This window comes from Nothobranchius furzeri, chromosome 3, assembly GCF_043380555.1.
Source record: "Nothobranchius furzeri strain GRZ-AD chromosome 3, NfurGRZ-RIMD1, whole genome shotgun sequence".
NCBI lineage: Eukaryota > Metazoa > Chordata > Actinopteri > Cyprinodontiformes > Nothobranchiidae > Nothobranchius > Nothobranchius furzeri.
In genome coordinates this window covers 53,252,497-53,270,944 of record NC_091743.1, presented here as the reverse complement: position 1 = coordinate 53,270,944, position 18,448 = coordinate 53,252,497, and the positions used below count along the sequence as shown (strand labels likewise).

The 18,448-nt window shown below is 41.8% G+C and overlaps 1 protein-coding gene across 1 annotated transcript in view; it reads left to right on the top strand.

Moving 5' to 3' along the window:
* The window catches only part of LOC107385535 (tensin-2), a 30,232-nt gene that overhangs the window by 8,823 nt on the left and 2,961 nt on the right, over positions 1-18,448 (top strand). Inside the window, exons 4-24 of the mRNA XM_015959476.3 lie at positions 7,944-7,976; positions 8,063-8,112; positions 8,283-8,454; positions 8,571-8,621; positions 8,702-8,824; positions 8,901-8,965; positions 9,535-9,618; positions 9,691-9,803; positions 9,884-9,944; positions 10,223-10,298; positions 11,313-11,442; positions 11,997-12,062; positions 12,156-12,272; positions 13,779-15,182; positions 15,263-15,413; positions 15,522-16,360; positions 16,446-16,577; positions 16,932-17,024; positions 17,172-17,249; positions 17,356-17,433; positions 17,533-17,701. Coding sequence (XP_015814962.3) covers positions 7,944-7,976; positions 8,063-8,112; positions 8,283-8,454; positions 8,571-8,621; positions 8,702-8,824; positions 8,901-8,965; positions 9,535-9,618; positions 9,691-9,803; positions 9,884-9,944; positions 10,223-10,298; positions 11,313-11,442; positions 11,997-12,062; positions 12,156-12,272; positions 13,779-15,182; positions 15,263-15,413; positions 15,522-16,360; positions 16,446-16,577; positions 16,932-17,024; positions 17,172-17,249; positions 17,356-17,433; positions 17,533-17,701 — 4,085 coding nt within the window. The remainder of the gene's footprint in view (positions 1-7,943; positions 7,977-8,062; positions 8,113-8,282; positions 8,455-8,570; positions 8,622-8,701; positions 8,825-8,900; positions 8,966-9,534; positions 9,619-9,690; positions 9,804-9,883; positions 9,945-10,222; positions 10,299-11,312; positions 11,443-11,996; positions 12,063-12,155; positions 12,273-13,778; positions 15,183-15,262; positions 15,414-15,521; positions 16,361-16,445; positions 16,578-16,931; positions 17,025-17,171; positions 17,250-17,355; positions 17,434-17,532; positions 17,702-18,448) is intronic.

Sequence of the window (18,448 nt, the reverse complement as noted above, 5' to 3'; positions counted from 1 at the left end):
ACTAAAAGTTATTCACACCATACCATTAAAACTAACTGTTAGGGATGTTCCATTGTGAGGACCTGACAAATGTCCTCTCAATTTCAAAATGTCCCCATGTTAAAGGTGAAAAGTCAAAAATGTGTCCTCACAGTGGATGTAATGAATGTGCACACACACACACGCACGCACACATGCACATGCACACGCACACACACACACACACACACACACACACACACACACACACACACACACACACACACACACACACACACACACACACACACACACACACACACACTCACACACACACACACAATCACGTTTGGTAAGACTTCAAGAGAAATTATAAAATTTAACATTATTTTAATAATTCATATTATGAAAATGCTTTCTCGGTAAAGCGGCAGATCTGCTGCAAGTTACCACAACATGGAAAGACACAAACCGTCATCTCACACACTGTGATAGCGCACCACTGAGCACTGCCAGCTGTTGTGCCTAAGCAGCACACATTGAAAAAGAATGTTGTTTTTATCATAGTCAGCCGTTTGATCATTACGGCGATAGCTAAAAACGTTTTTCTGAGGCTGCAACAGAGCAGGCACCACAGATGAGAGAGGACGTTGGTGATCAGTCTGGACGGGAAATGTTAAGGTGGGTAAATATAGAAAATAACAAGAGTGCCGTAGATGCTTGTCAGCAAGTGATCACGGGGTACACAAATAAGTGTCAGGCAGCTGTGTGCATGTGTAATAGCTCCCATTTGGGATGTTATTCCTGCATAAAGGGGAACATTGGGTCAAGGCTGCAGACGGATGTCTGCTTGTCACCTTCTGTTTTATCTTTGTAGGAGCGTTGATGTCGCTGTTGAAGCACTTCTGGGTTATTTTAGTCACCTTTGCACATGTTCAACTCAGTTTCATCTGTTTCATCCCTCCTGCATCTCCTTGTCTCTGTTTCACATCAGTTCACGGTGCAGGGATGCACACAGTCTGCAGGGGGCGTACTGAAAGGGAGGCAAAAAGGTTTACACAGACGAATTTAGAAGGGTTAATGTTACAGTGTATGTGCTGCTGACACACTCTGAGTGTGTGTGTATTATTGTAACGGAGAAAGAAAAGTGAGTTGGTTAGAGTGTGCAGAGTTTAAGTGTGTGAGTGTGTGACAGAGGGACGAGGGAGGGGGACGTAGTGCATCACCGTACTTCACACACAGGACTGCTTGGAGGCAGAGGGAAAGACTGAAGCTCCTTAACAAAAGGTAAAAACACTCCGCACTGTGTTGTTTTTCATGCTGATGTCATCATTTTTAACTTTTCTTTATGGTTTTTGATCATTCATCAAGTAACAATCTGCCTTCTTCAAAGAGTTTCCATGGTTGCTCTTAGATCATACATAAACATTGCTCTGGTTTAGATGGAACCTGGGTTTTGCTCAAGGCAGAGAATGGATTTTGCACAGGAATTGAAGCAGATATTTCTGCTGTGACCTATAATAGTACACAGATTTTAATTATTTATTCTCAAGAACAAATTCATGACATTTATTTTTTATGAGGTAGTTGTGAAGTGAATGGTAGCAGATTATGGACAATGTGTTTTCACTCCATCATGTCTTTTTACTATAAATGCTTTTCCAAACTAAAAAAGCAAAGGACGTGTGGTAATAATAGAATTTTCTGCACATATTTCTTTGCTTGTGTTTTGAATATCTGCGAGTGCCAGTAAGATTTTAATTACATAACTTTCATTTACTAACTGGAATGTGTTGAGCAATGCCACTGCAGCTACTGTCTGAAATTCCATCATCAGCTTTGTAAACATCTGATCAGATTGTAAGAGAGAACCAAGATCTACAGAAATGTTAAAGCTTCTGCCAGTAGCTCACTCAAATCACCATGGTAACAGCTGCTGTGTGAAAACTAGAAACTGGATTGACAAAATATTTAATTCTGACCACCATGAGGTACTGGTTGGCCCACTTTAGTAGGATATACATTTGAGGAGAATAATTATGCTACAACATAACTGAAGCTATGTTGTCTGAGTGCATACTTTCTGAACTCTGAGGAGATTTCAAAGAAAACTACAATTCCCATGTCCATGGGAATTACAGCAGATGAAAGAAGACAAAAATGTTTACTTTTTGATGTATAGTTTACATATGTACCAATAAAGCTGAGGGAGTTTGAACAGGGGTTTTACACAATATTTGAATCTTTTAGAGCATGAAAAGAATGCATTTCATCACTGATGCATTAATTTGATGGTTTAAGCTTAGTATAGGACATCTCTGTTATTGTGTTGTCTTAATATAGTTTCAGTACTGCATAAGACCATTTTTATTATTAATTCAGTTTTCCAACCAGGGACAGGAGTTGTAAATTAGCGCTAGCTATAAACTCTGAATGCGTCACATCAGTTACATCTTGCTGGACAGCAATGTCCCTTTCAAATTAGGATTGAAAGGAAATGAAATTATTTTGTTGAAAATTAATTTGAAAAATTTCCATACTGTCAGTTGAGGTTGTGTAAAAGCCTATAAAAGTATCAAAATGCTAGTGTAGTCAGGGAAAATCTAACTTTCACTTGATGGTTTAAACTCAATATTACCTTCTAACTGTGTAGTTTATATGAGCTGAAGTGCCCAAAGAGGGACAGGCTTGCTAATCTTGCGGCCCCAAATCCTGCTATTGTCTATGGGGAACTATCCCCGTTTGTCTTGCTAATTTTTGTCAACTTCACACGACATATTTCAGCCACAATTCACACTATTTCCATTTGAACCATTATGCTACATTACAATGCATCTAATTTTTCTAAGCTGTGGCATATATTAGCCAACAAAAATCATGCCAGGACTGAAAACAAAACAGTGATAAGGGTGCTTGAATCATTGTGCACATGCCCCATTAACAATAGAACAATGTACAACTTTCTGGTTTTACTGACTGTTTGTCGTAGCTTCATCTTCAGCTCAGAGGTGGTCAGCATTGTTGGATGATAAACAGTCACTCTGGACCAAAGGACACCTGACAGACAGGTGGTGGAGATCCAGGCAGGCAGCTCACCTGTCACCAGCTGATGGATCCTAATGTTAGATTGCAGCATTGTCCTCTCACACGAAACAGCTGCTCAGCTAATGTTTCGTGTTGATTTGTGAATTGATATTCTTCTTACTCAATGCATCGTTGTTGGCTTTTGTGTTTATTAGTTTGAGTGTGGATTAAAAAATATTCCCTGCAAAGATAAATTTGTTTCTCAATAATTCTCCCTACATGAGAGCCTGGTTAAAGCAGATGTGAGTCATTAGACAAGCTCTGGTCCAATTCTGTATGTTTTAAGGCCCTTGTTGTAGGGAGACACATTTTCCAGCCTTTTGTGAGTCGCCGCCGGAGACCAGGTAAACATGTTGTCTAGTGGGAGCAGAACCTGTCGCCATCAGCGGAAAGTCCAAGACTGAAGTGGATGTCATAGAGCGGAAAATAAATTCTCATTAGATGAATTTCTTTGTAAATAGAATCGGCAGCTTTTCAGAGGCCGTTTGTTATTACTATCTGTGGTCATGATGAGCAGAGCACGGATAATTATCGCGGCTAATTTAATTTTACTGCTATCTTCACCTTAGCAACGTTCAAGTGTGGCACAGGAGGCATGCATGTATGCACACACACACACACACACACACACACACACACACACACACACACACACACACACACACACACACACACGCGACTCCATGCTTTTAATTTCCTGGGAAAAGGTGCACAGCAAGCTTGGTTTAATATTCCTGGAATTGTTTTTGTATTTTATTGTTTTATTATTTGCAATGCCTGTAAATATAACATAAAAATGGTGCTGTGTAGGCTAACTGAATGCTTGGATGCAACCAACAAATCCACTGCTCAGACTCCTCAGGGAGATCCCTAAAACTCATCGTAATTTCAATGGATTTGTGAGATGAGTGAAACAGGAATAGATAAAATGAGCCTTTGAGTGTTCAGACAGAGTTTCTGTTTCATCTAAAATAAGGAGCCATATCAAAATAGCTGTGTTAAACCTCTCTACTCTGAGAGAGTAGTCAGGAGGCATGTTCAGCTGTTGACATCTTTCTCCCAGCCAGGACTCTCCCTCGATGTTTTGTTTCTGTTTGTCTCTCTCTCTCTTTCCTCTTCCTGTCATCCTGTCCTTTTCCTCCTGTCGTTCTACTCCCTGGATGATTTGCTTCAGCTTTGAGCTCCTGCTTCCTCCTCCTTGAGGCCGGTCAGTTGGTGACGTCCCCTGGCTTTGTGTGGCGATGCTTATCTAGCTGCCATTTACTTGTGTTTGCTCGGGGGGAGGAGGGGGTGTATGCTTGGATCTCATGGTGAGGTACATGTTTTTGTGCTTCTGTAGGCAGTTGGGGGGGGGGGGGGGGGGGGGGGGTTAAAGGGGACATGCTGTTTTCTAGAAATGCCTTCAGCCCCCCCCCCCCCATAATTATTTCAGCTTTCCACATGGAACATAAAATGTCTGAAAATATATTTTTGAGCTTTTTCCAAGCTTGTGGAATTTTGGATAAACTGTGGCCGCCTAGCTTGTTTTCCACTTTCACAGAGGACGTCTTACTCACTTCTCCCTCTCCAGAGTGTGATGTCAGCTCAGAATGAAGCCTGCTCCTCCTGGATACCGCCGACCATGTCTGCAGCGCTCACACGTCTCTCCTGGTTCCACTACTCAGATCTGTGTGCTGGATTTCTGTTTTCTTGGAAAATAAATCTAAACGTGGCAGTTCACCCATGCTGTGTTGTAAAGGAGGTTAGCCGCCAGCTCCAGGTTAAATGTTTGAGTGTGATCAATGCTGACTTATTTCTAATGATCAGGTTGGCTTTAAATGTCAGAAAATATTGAAAAGTATTGTTGACATTTTCACAGATTCCAGAGCTAATGTCTCAAAGGAACAGTTGAGCATTTTCTGTAGGAAATGAGAGCAGGACCCATTGGAGTTGGATCATAGAACTCCTTTAAAGATACAGACTAGAAGCAAAGAGGAAGCAGCTCTGTTTGCTCCATTTGGAAGAAAAACAAAGTTGTAAACATATCTTGCTGTGATACAGATGTTTCCTGGAGAGTTCATTAATGTTTTCGGCTTGCTGTAAGTTAACTGGCTTCTTCTGGACATCACTTTACCTTTATCCATCAAATACCAGAGGCAAAATGTACCCAAATCAGACAATTTAAGCAGTTTGAAAAGCTTAGCAAAAATAAAACCAGCCATTTGGGATTAGTGGGACGTTAACAAAGAAATTAAAAAAATTGTAAAAAGAATGCTTTTGTTTACCTAAAAGGTTGGCTATTTCCAACTGTAGCCAGGTCTCTGAGAATAACAAGCAAAGTAAAAGCAAAAAGACAATATTCTCATCTGAGCAGGATTTCATGAGGTCAAAAACAGTGTTCGACCAGCCGGAAGAGACCTAAAGCACAGAATGCAGGCGTCAGCCACCAGGAAGGGATGGAGTGATGTCACTGGCACCTCAGTAAATACTAACTGATGAACAAGACAAACTGAACCAGATGGCCTGCTTCCCAGTGGCCCAAGCCTGCATTAAAGAAGACCCTCAGGCTGGCAGAGCCACACCTGTGTGTGTGTGTGTGTGTGTGTGTGTGTGTGTGTGTGTGTGTGTGTGTGTGTGTGTGTGTGTGTGTGTGTGTGTGTACCGTTCCTCCTGGATTTGCACATCATCAGCTATTTAAACATTTTAGAAAGTTTTAGACTATGATATATTTTTTTTTGTTACTTGCCTGAAAATTGCTGCATGGTGGAGCAGCTGGTAGCACCACGGCCTTGCAGCAAGAAGTTAAACACTCAGTTGCAGCCTTTCTGTGCTGAGTTTGCATTTTCTCTCAATGCGTAAGTCGGTGTCCTCCACCACTGAGCATGTCTTCCTCAGCTGTTTAAGGGCCAAAGACACAGCATCTGCTTAAATTTAATTCAAGAAAAATTCATTTAATTCACATGATGGTCTTTTGAAGAAAAATGAACACATTGTGAGATTATGAGACAATTTGCTTCTAAAGCAGGGATTCCCAAACTTTTTAAGACAAGGGCTATAATCAGGGTAATCGTCCTGAAAAATGTTGGAAAATATTGATATTCCTTAACAGCCCACTGAAGAAACAAAATTCATCCTTTATGAGTTCTAGTGATGGCCACACAAAATCACTATGGACATGCCCGTTTTAAAGCATCCAAACTACTTCTGGACAAAGACTAAAGCAGTCCTGCATCTGCTGCCAGTAGGAACCAACATTTCTTTGGTACCCATATAGCAAGAGCTAGATGTTATCATTAAACAAGCAAAAAGAAAATAATTTTCAGAGTTTGTCGGGAAAACATTTAACATTGTTGGCATTCATCATCTATTCTAAAATCGATGCTAAAATGTTTTCATCGTGTATGATTTTATTTCTGAACACATCCATCCATCCATTTTCTGAACCCGCTTTGTCCATACAGGGTTGGGGGGGGGGGGGTTTAGCCAGCCAGGTTAGTCTGCCAAATGGCTGAAAGTAAAAAGCTGACAGTTTCTGTAATGTTAAAGACGTGGAACACAGAAAAAAATATTTGTTATTGTTATTTCTGATTATAATCGGCCACTCTGAGTTTTTCATGCAGGCTGATCATGACAATAGTCTCCTACACCTATCTCCTGCATTAGCTTCTGATAGAAAATAGATGGTGAAACTCTAGGATTTGAAAATCCTGACAGATCTACGCCACACTGTTACTTAACATTCATGGACTCGCCCATCTTGACCTGTGACAGGGAAGGCTGTTGTTGGTTTAGTGTCCAGAAAACAACAGAGGACGCCATGACTAGTAGAAGCTAAATGTTAGCATTGGCAACTGCACCACACAGCAGAACTCCTCCCGGCTTGTGTTGTCTGCGGAGATAAAACATAAACATCGCAAAGAAAATGGAATCGGTGAAAGAGTTGCTGTACGCCAATCAGAGGTGAGATGTTCAAATATCAGGAAATATGACTCCAGATCCTGCCGTCTTAAGCTCTCCTCTGATGTGGTATTTTTCTGGTTCCTGAAACTGGTGCACCAGAGCTTTTTTTCCCCAGAGTACAACTTACAAGGCATTCATTCCTACTAGAGACCATTGCAAATGTATTGATTAAATGAGTTTTCCACACCTTTAATTATATTTCTTCCCTAGTTGTCTTTGATATAATTCGATGCATCTTCTCAAATACTTTTTTATGTGAATTTTATAGTTAAGTAACTATATTGTCAAACCATCTTATCTACAGAGGCTGTGGTGAGGAATTTATTATATTTTGGCTGTTGGATGACCTCGACTTAGCTCTGTATGTGTTTGGGGCTTTGGCAAGTAGCTGTTGAACCATCAGCAGAGTACAAAGTCTGCACAACACATGCAGGATAATAAATTATACTATCCTTCTGTTCAAGAGAACAAAACTAACAAATTAATCATTATTTATTTCTACTCTTCACACCCTGAGCCTTGTAACTTTGTTTTTTTAACCATTAGGATGATTATAATGCCCAATTCTCTATGATTACACAGAATGATAAAAGTCACGTTTGCACTATTATCTCCAGAATTCTGCCTCTTGTGGGGATTTCTGTGATCTAATTCATCTTTGTTGATGTCATTTGTCATGATATGTTTATGTGGAAATGCCAAATCCTTGCCTGTGTGCTTCTTGAAAGCAGCTGCTGCAGATGACAACAGGAGAGGAAGAATGAATTTCACTGCCCTCTCCATCAGCTTTCTCCTCCTCTTCCTCTTCCCACAGCCTTCAGTTCCTTCATCTGCTGGAGTGGGACTAAGAGCATTAAATCAAGCACATGACTAGACATGAGTTGGTTCTGTCCCAGTCGTGCAGAGGACCGAGTGTTTATGCTGCGGCTGAAATCTAACCACATGCTTCTCTTTCTCGTCAGGTGTCTGCCACCTGCACCCCGGTGCCTGACCTGGTGAGTTTGTGTGTTTGTTGTTTGAGAAGTGTTACATCACAAGTGTCACTGCAGCACTGCGCTGCTGTCTTCTGTTTGTTCCTCAGCACAGTTCCACCAAATCCACATTGCCGAAGAAGAGAGGCTCTATGCCAAGGTATTACCAAACCTGAGCTGAACATCTTCTAACAAGCATATGCCACTTTATGAAAGATATTTGTATATGTGTATATATTTACATAAACATATATGGTACAGTTAGAGTGAAACCAGGTGTAGAGTTGAGTATTATAGACTATTTTGGCTGAATGGATTTTTTTCGTGCAGAAGTAAAAGTCTGGAGCAAGTGATGGAGTGCCACTACGACTTTGACCTAATCTACATCACAGAGAGGATCATCTCCGTGTTCTTCCCGCCAGAGCTGGAGGAGCCATGTTACCGCAGGAACCTGCAGGAAGTGGCCTCCATGCTCAAATCCAAACACCAAGACAAGTTTCTGGTGAGTCTGTGAAACCGACCTCTAACAGTACACCTGGCTAGTGGGTGATATGTATTTTAGGTAGTTCTTCATTTATGGCCTGTTTATTTTCATAATGGGTGTGTCGTCTTTTTCAGCTTCTAAATTTATCCGAAAAAAGACACGACATCAAGAGACTTAACCCAAAGGTACATGACACCTTTCAGGGCACTTTTAAACAATACGCTGCTGAATAAACCACGACTAAGAATCCACCTCTGTGGTCCAGGTGCAGGAGTATTGCTGGCCCGATCTTCACTCCCCTCCTCTGGACAGGATCTGTGCCATCTGTAAAGCCATGGAGACTTGGCTGACCTCTGACCCCAACAATGTTGTGGTCCTTCAGTGTAAAGTTAGTAGAACATTAATATACATGCTTGGTTTTATGTAAAAAAATAAAAATAAAATCTTAATGTTTTTCCTGACAGGGAAACAAAGGAAAGATGGGGGTGATTGTGGCAGCGTACATGCACTACAGCAAGATCTCATCTGGGTAATGTGCATCTTTACATGGAAATAAGGTCGTAAATATTCCAGTGTGTGTAGGAATTTACTGCATAATGTATTAACATGCTGCTCACTGTACTTCACAACAGTCTTTTATGCTTATCTTTTGATTGAGGAGGGAAGTGACAAATAACATTTTTGTTTATTTATATATTTTTTAAGTCATATTTAAAGCATCTAATTGAATTTTTAAGTTTTTTATGTAGCTGCATTTTCAGTCATGTTGGTATGTTGGTATACATGTTGGTATGGTACACATTTATGGGCCTATAATAATTAAAATATATTGAGCTTTAACAAAAAAAAAAAAAAACAATGTCCGCACAGAATGTGACACCAGGAAGGGGCAACAGTGTGGATTTAAGATTCATATCCCGTTGTGCTTTTGCTCTACTCAGAGGAGGCCATCCTCACGCTGTCAAAAAAGTAACTTTTAATTGAGTACAATTTTATCAAAGTATTTGTTTGTACTTTAACTTACTTTCCACTCCTGTCTTTTGGTAAATCGTCGCACGTGTGTAGAAAGTATTATGAAACTTGTGCTTGTGTCCACAGAGCAGACCAGGCTCTCACCACACTGGCCATGAGGAAGTTCTGCGAGGACAAAGTCTCTTCTTTTCTCCAGCCATCTCAAAACAGGTCAGACACACTCTTGCTCCTATCATTTTTCTTTTCATCATCACATCACTGATGTCATTTCCTCCTCCGCAGGTACATCTACTACTTCAGCGGTTTGTTGTCCGGTTCCATCAAAATGAACAACAGTCCTCTGTTCCTTCATCAGATACTTATTCCCTCTCTGCCAAACTTCCAAACAGGGGGAGGTGAGTATAATGATACGGGTGAGGGTGGAACAGTGAACAGAATGTGTTTTAAACATCTTTTCTTTGTGTTCCTTTTGCAGGATTTTATCCTTTCTTGAAAATCTACCAGTCTTTAAAACTGGTTTACACCTCAGGCATCTAGTAAGCAGCTCTTAACTTTTCAGCGTGTGTGGCTGTGTGTGCATCTGTGTGTGGTCTGAGCTCATCTCCTGTGGCGGTGGCTGCTTTTCCTTCTCTCGTCCCTTTGACAGATGTCGTCCCAACAGACCACTGTCTGAGTTTAAGTGAAGATTTCTTTGTGCTTACATTAAAGTGGAAGTTGTTTATCAGTGGTTTACCCTGAAGAGACAAGATTCACCTTGTTTAATGTATGTGTGAAGCAAGTGAGGCAGTTTCCTTTATTTCCTGTCTCCATGCAGTGATCCTCAGAGCTCCAGGGCAAGAAAGCTGAGTGTGACTATGGAGCCGGCTCTGCAGTTAAAGGGGGACATCATGGTGAGATATGAATTATCAGTCATTTAATGTTACTGGTGCAAAACTTTGACTTGAATCTAGTCTGTTCCCACGCATCTAAATGCACGTAAGTAAATTATGACTTAAAGCAGACCATACTGGCCCACACTGAGTAAACGGCCCACCGGGACATGCCCGGTATTCCAGATGGCTAGTCCACCCCAGGTTGGGGCATAACAATTGAGCGTGAAGTAGTAGTGTTAAAGCTAGTTTATACTCTAACTAGAGGTGGGGAGAATGATCGATTCTAAGATGCATCGCGATTCAGCCGTGATTCCGCATCGATGCAGCAAAGTGACATAATGAGATTTTCTCCCTATGTCTATGCGAGGACAATAAAGTTTTGAGGTTTTCCAATTACTTCTGGGGGCAGAGTTGCAATGACATGCGCACTGCGTTGCCCTAGCGCCAACTTAAAACAGAAAAGGCGGACAGGGATACAGGGCCAACATTACCAGTAATCAAATATGTACCCGTTACATTTAAATCGGATGTCTGGGCTAATTTCGGTTATTAGTTATTAGTATTTGTTTACTATTTTTAAGTTCAGTAATATTCTATCTTAAAGCTATACCGAAAACATTATTTCTTATATTATTTAAGTAATTATAGGCAGCACCCTTTGAACATTTTTGCTCACTATAGTGAATAGATGAATGTTCTGTTTTTCAGGGATTTTGAAATCAAAAAGAAATTGAAAACTATTCTACTGCTTTTATTAGGTAATTAAAATTTTTGTGTGAAGAATTGTGATGCATTTCAGACTCAAATCGAATCTTTAGGCAGATAATCGGAATCGGATCGAATCGTGAGGCAGGTAGAGATGCACACCACTAACTCTAACCCTAACCCTAGCAACCCTTAGAGCCAGAACATACCTGAACCAAAATTATTTGGAAAAAATCTGTGAAAGGACAGACAAATCTCTGTGCAAAATAGGTTTTACTGTTAATTGTGTGACATTCCAACTGAAATCCACCCCGATGCTCTTTGTAGGTGAAGTGCTATCACCGGAGCAGCAGAGCAGCAGAGCGGGAGGTGGTGTTTAGAGCCCAGTTCCATACCTGCACTGTCCATGGTGCTCAGCTGTGGTTTGGCAAGACAGAGCTGGACATAGCCTGCACGGGTATGAATAACACACAGTCATCAGGATAGACACAAAAGTTACATCAGGAGTTTAAGAGTTTTACCAGTATACTGAGAATATCTCAATGCTTTATGGACTACAATGTGAATAAATGAACAAATAAGCTGCTCTTTGTTGCTTCATTGTATGTATGAATCAAGACCCACTTTTTCCTCAGACCTCTGTGGTGTGAGTGTGTATTTTGAGACAAATAGTACATGACAGAGTCAGGTTAGATGACACAGAAACGTTTGCACATGGCCCAGTAGGCAGCAGTCTGACTGCAGTTGCTCTAAGTGCTGCGTGCTGACGTATGCATACAGTATGATTTATAAATAATCTTACTTGCACTGAACATCACAAAAGACAGCATCTTTCAAATAATTTGAAATGTTCTTTTTGTTTTACTAAAGCTGTTTCTATTTGGACCATTTGCTTTTAGGAAATCACAACGTTTTTCTTCTAGTTTACACCTTATAGTGGACGTTTGTCTCACTCTGCATGATTGTGCTTTGGATATTGTAGTCCCTGCTTTTACACTTGTCTCTCTGTAGAAGACAGATTCCCTCCAGATGCCACAGTGGAGTTGATCTTTGAGAACGGAGCAGAGAAAATTAAAGGTATGCGTCATCATCTGTCTGTCACTGTACTCTTTTGTGTATTTTATCGTTGAATCTGATTTTGTTATTTATCACATTTTCATGCTTCTTAAGGTCGAGAATTCTGCAAAAATGACGCTTCCATCAAAGTAGACTACGACACCTCAGACCCTGTGGTCCGATGGGATTCCTATGAAAACTTCAATCTCCACCACCAAGACAGCATGGAAAGTATGTTTTAAACTAAGATCCTCTTACGTTAAGAACTGATGGAGTTACAGACAGGTTTATCAGTTCTTTAAAAAGCAGCTCTGCACAATGTCAAAAAACATTGCCAAATTTGCACTAATTTTGATCTCAAAGATTTTGTGTGTAATTTGTGAATTACTCTCAGCTACTATCACATGGAAATGTAAGTTGATGTCTGTAAAATCGACTGCCATGTTGTTCTGGTTCATGAGCTTTTTTGTTAACAGGTGATGACTTGACTCCAGTAGGTATTAGCAACATTGTAAACAATGATGCTATGTGATCGATTAGTTTAGATGGAGCATCAAAGGGGTTCAAATGAAGGCAACTGGACTTATTTGATATTTTGAAGACATTTTGCTTCTCCTCTGAGAATTCTAACTGGAATATGGGAGAGTCAAGCTTACAAGCTGTAGCTGTCTGTTGTTATTTAACGAGCAGGAACTACTCTGGGTACCCCCCCTCTCCATCCCCTGTTGAGTCGCTGGCCTCTGTTGACGGGGGGTTGTTGCGTTGATTAGATGCAGGAAGGTGTGGCCTGGACTGAAACTGCTTTGGAATGAGCTTCAAAGCGGCATTATTGGTGCTGGAAAGGTGAAATCTAAGCCCTCCACCCCTATTTAAAGTGGGGTTTTCACGTTTGACATAGCTTCTTTTACCCCTCTCTTAAATCATCTATCTTCTCTGTCCAGAATGTGTACTTTGTCATCTTCAAAGGTGTGTCCCTTGTCCTTCAGGTGCAGGTGTACTGCAGAGCCTTGACCTGAAGAGGTGGCTCTCCTGTGTTGTGCCATGCGCTTGTGTAATTGTTGTTTAGTTTCCCCGATGTAAAGATCTGGACAGTCCTCACCTCATTGGACTGCAAAAACGACGCCACTAAGCTTCTGGTTGGGTGTTTTATCTTTTGGATGGACCAGGTTCTGTCTGAGGGTGTTGTTGGGTTTAAAGTTTACTGGGATGTTGTGTTTGGAGAAGATTCTTCTAAGTTTCTCTGAGACTCCTGCCACGTATGGGATGACGGTAGCCTGTGCGCCTGATGGCCTTTTCTTTGCTATTTGCAGCTGTGGATGCTTTTCCAGACTTTTTTGTAGATTTCACAAAAGCCCAGTTAGGCCGCTCGATTCCCTCAGAGACACGCTGACTGCAGGAAGCAGCAGAACAGCAGAAATAATTAATAAGATGTGCAGACGGTTGAAAGTTGTTGTTGTGTTTTCTTTTTATGAACTCAAAGTCAGTGCTGTGGCAGCCCCCAACCACCACAGTGACAAACTGCCTTTTTGATTTGTGTAGGCTACCAAAGAGGCAATGCCTATTCTGGGTGGCATTAAAGAGTCAAATTTATTCACACTCTGGGCCTTTAACAAATAAACACTGGCAGATAAAACATTGTGACTTACCTGTTATTTATCAGCGGTGGGGTGATAATAGAAAATAAATCTTAAAAATCAGATCAAATATGCAATCAAACTTTCTTTACTTTTCCATCAGATATCGCTCATACACGAGGCCCTATCGATGGCAGCTTGTATGCACAAGTGAGGAAGCGTCGTGGACCAGGTTCCCCAGCCTCACCCAATGGATGTCTCAATACAAGCCCAACTGTGAAACCTCAGTCCGCCTCCAAGTCCCGGTCTCTTACCTTCAACTCCAAGTCCAGTGATTCTACAGTCCCCTTGGGTCATCTGACGGAAGCCTCTCCAACCAGAAACTGTCATGAAAGAGAAAACAATGACTGTCCACAGAGGAGAGGGGATGTTGAAGACAAAGCAAAGGAAAAGATGAGAGGGAAAGAAAGTGATAGAGAAACAGCTATTTTGGATGATGGAGACCCTTCAAGTCCTGGAGTTTTAAGGCGAGAGCACTCTTGTTGCAATCCAGTGGCCACAAAATGTAGTGATATTGGATGGGAATGGGACAGAGAGCTCTGTCTTCCCAGTAGTCACTGTCTTGGACATTGCAACAGTATTAAAAAGCATCCAAAAAGTCAAACACTGCCAGCTTTGCCATTAAAGTCTTTTTCACCTACTCATCATTCAGCTCACATGGAAATCTGCCACCGCCATAGCACCCAACCTTTACCTGAGTTACCATGGGAACGTCCGCTTAATCCTCCATCCTTGCCCTGTCTCCAAAGGCCATACTATCCCTATCCAACTCCTGAACACAGCGTCAGACACAGCCACACACTACCGGCCTCAAACAGACACTGCACTGGAGAAGAATGTCCCCTCCTTCACTATTCGAGCCATGGACCACGGTCTAACCCCTCCCAGCAGCTAAAACGCAGTAGTCCTTACAGAGAAATATTTCTCAGCCCTCCAACATCATCCTCTTATTGCTCCTGTCAGGACTGCTCCAGCAGGCGGGAGCAACAATCAGCCTCATTCAGAATATTTCACCAACCACACCCAGACCAATCAGGAAACCCACACTGGTCCCAAGGTTTTGGGCTACAACAAACGAGAGAAGAGCCTCCAATATGGGAAACTGAAAAACCATGGGGCGTGAAAAGAGAGGCTGAATTCTGGCAGTGTAAACCATCTATGTCGGTATTTCACCTCTGCCACTCTACTCTGGATCAGGATCCAAACCCAGAGCTACCTAGATTGGCCATTGCACCTCATCAGAACTACCCCACCCCTCAATCACTGATAGATGTAAGAGATGGGGCAAGCAGTGGATACCACTCTCCTCCTCAGCCGCGAAACTCCTGCCTCTGCTCTTCATATCAGTCATCCCCATCCGAAGGCCGTGAAAGCCGAGGTTATGCCTCAGGATATCACTCTGGATCAGCCTCACCTATGCTTGCAAGCAGTCCATCTCCTGCCAGAGGAGGGTTGCCTGACGTGCCTTTGGGACCAGGGAACCCGGCACATACTGATCAGCACAAAGGTGAGCTTTATCAATAACTTTTCTTTAGAGCTTGTTTGCTGTTTTCTTATTTTTACTCCTTTCTATCTCCCCTGTTCAAGTGGATAACACGAAGACATATGCTGTAGATGAGATATCTCAACGATCAGAGGGTAAATCTGACTCTCGTGGTCAGCCAAGCACCCCTGGAGTGGACTCTGATCATGACTACACTCTCATTGGTAGCAACAGCCCAACTCACACAGAGGACCGGTGGGTGAAGTTGTCTTATATATGTATGCTAATGTTGGCAGTACAAGTAAATGTATCCAGATTTTTTAAATATATTCGAATTTTCCTCTGACTTTGATTTTTCATCAGCCTAACTGCTGACAGCGCCATTCAAAGCCGAGGATTTGCTACACATCTGGAGTTCAACACAAGCAGCAGCAAGTCTATCACACCAGTGCCATCAGAGGCACAAACACAATCTCCAACATCTGCAGACTCCACACAACTGTCAAACGAGTCCTCTCTATGTGCTAATGATAAGTTCGAAGCAGCTGAGATCACATCAAGTACAGGTGGACATTACCAACCAAAACCTTCAAGCTATGCTACCGTCATCATCACTCCAGTTCAAGTGCAACTTAACGGGTCAGCCCTTCCAATCGATGTCCCATCTGATTGTTCCAGAGCTAAAGACATGACACCTTCTGCCAATCTAACGTCTTGCTCCTCAGTCACTCTGCCAAGTTCTCCAGCTGGCTCTCCAGATCTTCAGTCATCTGCTGCTGACACAGCAGGACATAGATTGACCCCAGACAGAGATACCGCCACCAAACCTCCATCCCCTGTACCTGATGGATACCACACCCCCACCTTTCCTTTAGCATCCTCCTACTACTCATTACTAAACGTTCCTCATGTACCATACACTGGATACACGGCCGTAACGATCCCCACCATCCAGCCGCCGCTTCCAGAGAAGAAACGATTTTCCTCTAATGCAGCATCTCTGAATGGACACAACGCTTTGCTCCAGGCCTCCTCAGGTCCTTCCCCGATGCACCATGTAACTTTCTCTATCAGTGCAGCCGAAGAACGGAGGGGCTCTGCACTGCACAACTGTGCAGAGGAGGCAGATATCAGGGTGAATGCTAAGTTTGTCCAAGACAGCTCCAAGTACTGGTACAGGCCAGGAATTACCAGAGACCAAGGTGAGATACGTAAGAAGGTTAATCAGTATTTATTATTCCATATTTATCATTGCATATCCACCCTAATTTGTCATCTCTGCCTTAGCCATAGCTGTGTTGAAGGACAAGGAGCCAGGAACTTTTCTTATTAGAGACAGTAACTCATTCCAAGGAGCTTATGGCTTGGCTCTCAAAGTGGCCACCCCTCCGCCTAACGCCAACACCACTGGAAACACAGGTACACATTAAGTACTTTGTCCCGAGTTACTTTCTGATTAGTTTGTTTAAATTACTACACATTTCAGAGGACACCAATCCCTCTCCAGAGAATCAAACTTCAAACCTGAAGATAAAAAGAAAAATACAATGAAACGTCTTGGTACATACCTTTTAATGCACCACGTATATCCCAAATGGGTGTCAGTACACTTATTCTGGTCCCCAGCAATACATCATCCAGATATGAAGTGAATCTAACATCTGGTGAAGAACAGACAGATGGACACTCTGAGAGACATCCTCGATTTATTACTGAGATGTGTGACAGCATGACTGTCTGCCTCATTTTTCATCCCCCTCTCCTGTTTCCCAGGGGATCCTCAGGAACAGCTGGTGAGACACTTCCTCATTGAGACAGGGCCACGGGGAGTGAAGATCAAGGGCTGTCAGAATGAGTCCTACTTCGGTCAGTGTTTTGGCTGACAAAACCAAGATATTTTGTCATGAAAACCTTGAGAATTTTTCTTTTTATTTACAACATGTAAATCTCTCTTATGTTTGTTTGGTATAGTTTTAATCTGTCAAAGTTATAACCTTTGTTTTTTTCATCCAGGGAGTTTATCTGCCTTGGTGTACCAGCATTCAATCACTCCCATTTCTCTGCCATGTGCCCTTCAAATTCCAGAAAATGGTAATTTTAGCATTCCTGGTGGCACATTTTAAAAGTAGCATATTGTATATGTTAAAATGTTGTCAATTTCACAGTTTTGTTAAATAACAAATCCATCATGTTTCAGATCTGGTTGGGGAGCTTCAGGACATGCAGAGTGCAACAAATACCAGTACAGCAGCTGAACTCCTTAAACAAGGAGCAGGTGTTATTCATTTTTTTATATGGCCAAACGTGTTCTTATAACGTTTGATACCATGATTTAATTCAAATGCCTGACTCTTGGATCTCCCCAATAATCCAGCCTGCAGTGTGCTCTACCTGAACTCTGTAGAAACAGAGTTGTTAACGGGACCGGAGGCTGTTTCCAAGGCAACTAAATGTACATTGGCCCTGAGTCCACGTCCAGTGCCAACGGTGGTCCACTTCAAAGTGTCCTCCCAAGGGATCACGCTAACTGACAGTAAAAGAAGGTACTTCCTCTGAAGCATGTTCATCAGTGACCAATAATTTTGCTGTTAGGTGGATGATGTGTACTTATACACTGTTTGCTACTGCAGCCACAAACTGCAAACTGTTAAAAATTTGCTCTAAGTGACAATGTGTCTGGTCTCTGCAGCTGCTTGCAGAAGTGCTTCTTCTTAGTTGATCTGGCTGCTGAAAGCTTTCAGCAGCTGTAGTACAAAAGCAAAGAAGTTTAGGATAAATTCTTATTATTGTATTTGTACATTTGTACAGAACAAAAACAGCAGCCAGTATGATATTTAGCCCTTATTAGAGAAGTCCAACAAAGAACTGAGCTTAACCGCATCTCCAATCTTCAACTGACGTCTCTTAAAGGAACAGTAACAGTAGGCTACAACAGCAAACACAATCACCTCTTATGGATCCGTTTTCTGAACAATTCTGTTGGTTTATTTTTTCTGAGCACTGGGTGGTAGAAAATCTTTAGCATTTAGCAGAAAATCACATTGAGGTTTTTTTTTTTCAAATAATTTCATATTGTCACAATAAAAATATGTATAATGTGTAAATAATAGAGGTCACTACAAAACCCACCATTAAATAGATACCAGTCTGAAGTCCAAGTTGTCCTGGTTAAAAAATGTCCTCCAGTAGACACTCCCACATCTGCCAGTTTGGAAGGTCTGGCTCAAATTGTTTTCACAAACACTGCTTATGCATTATGAGCAGCAAATCATTGTGATGTTTTTTATTTT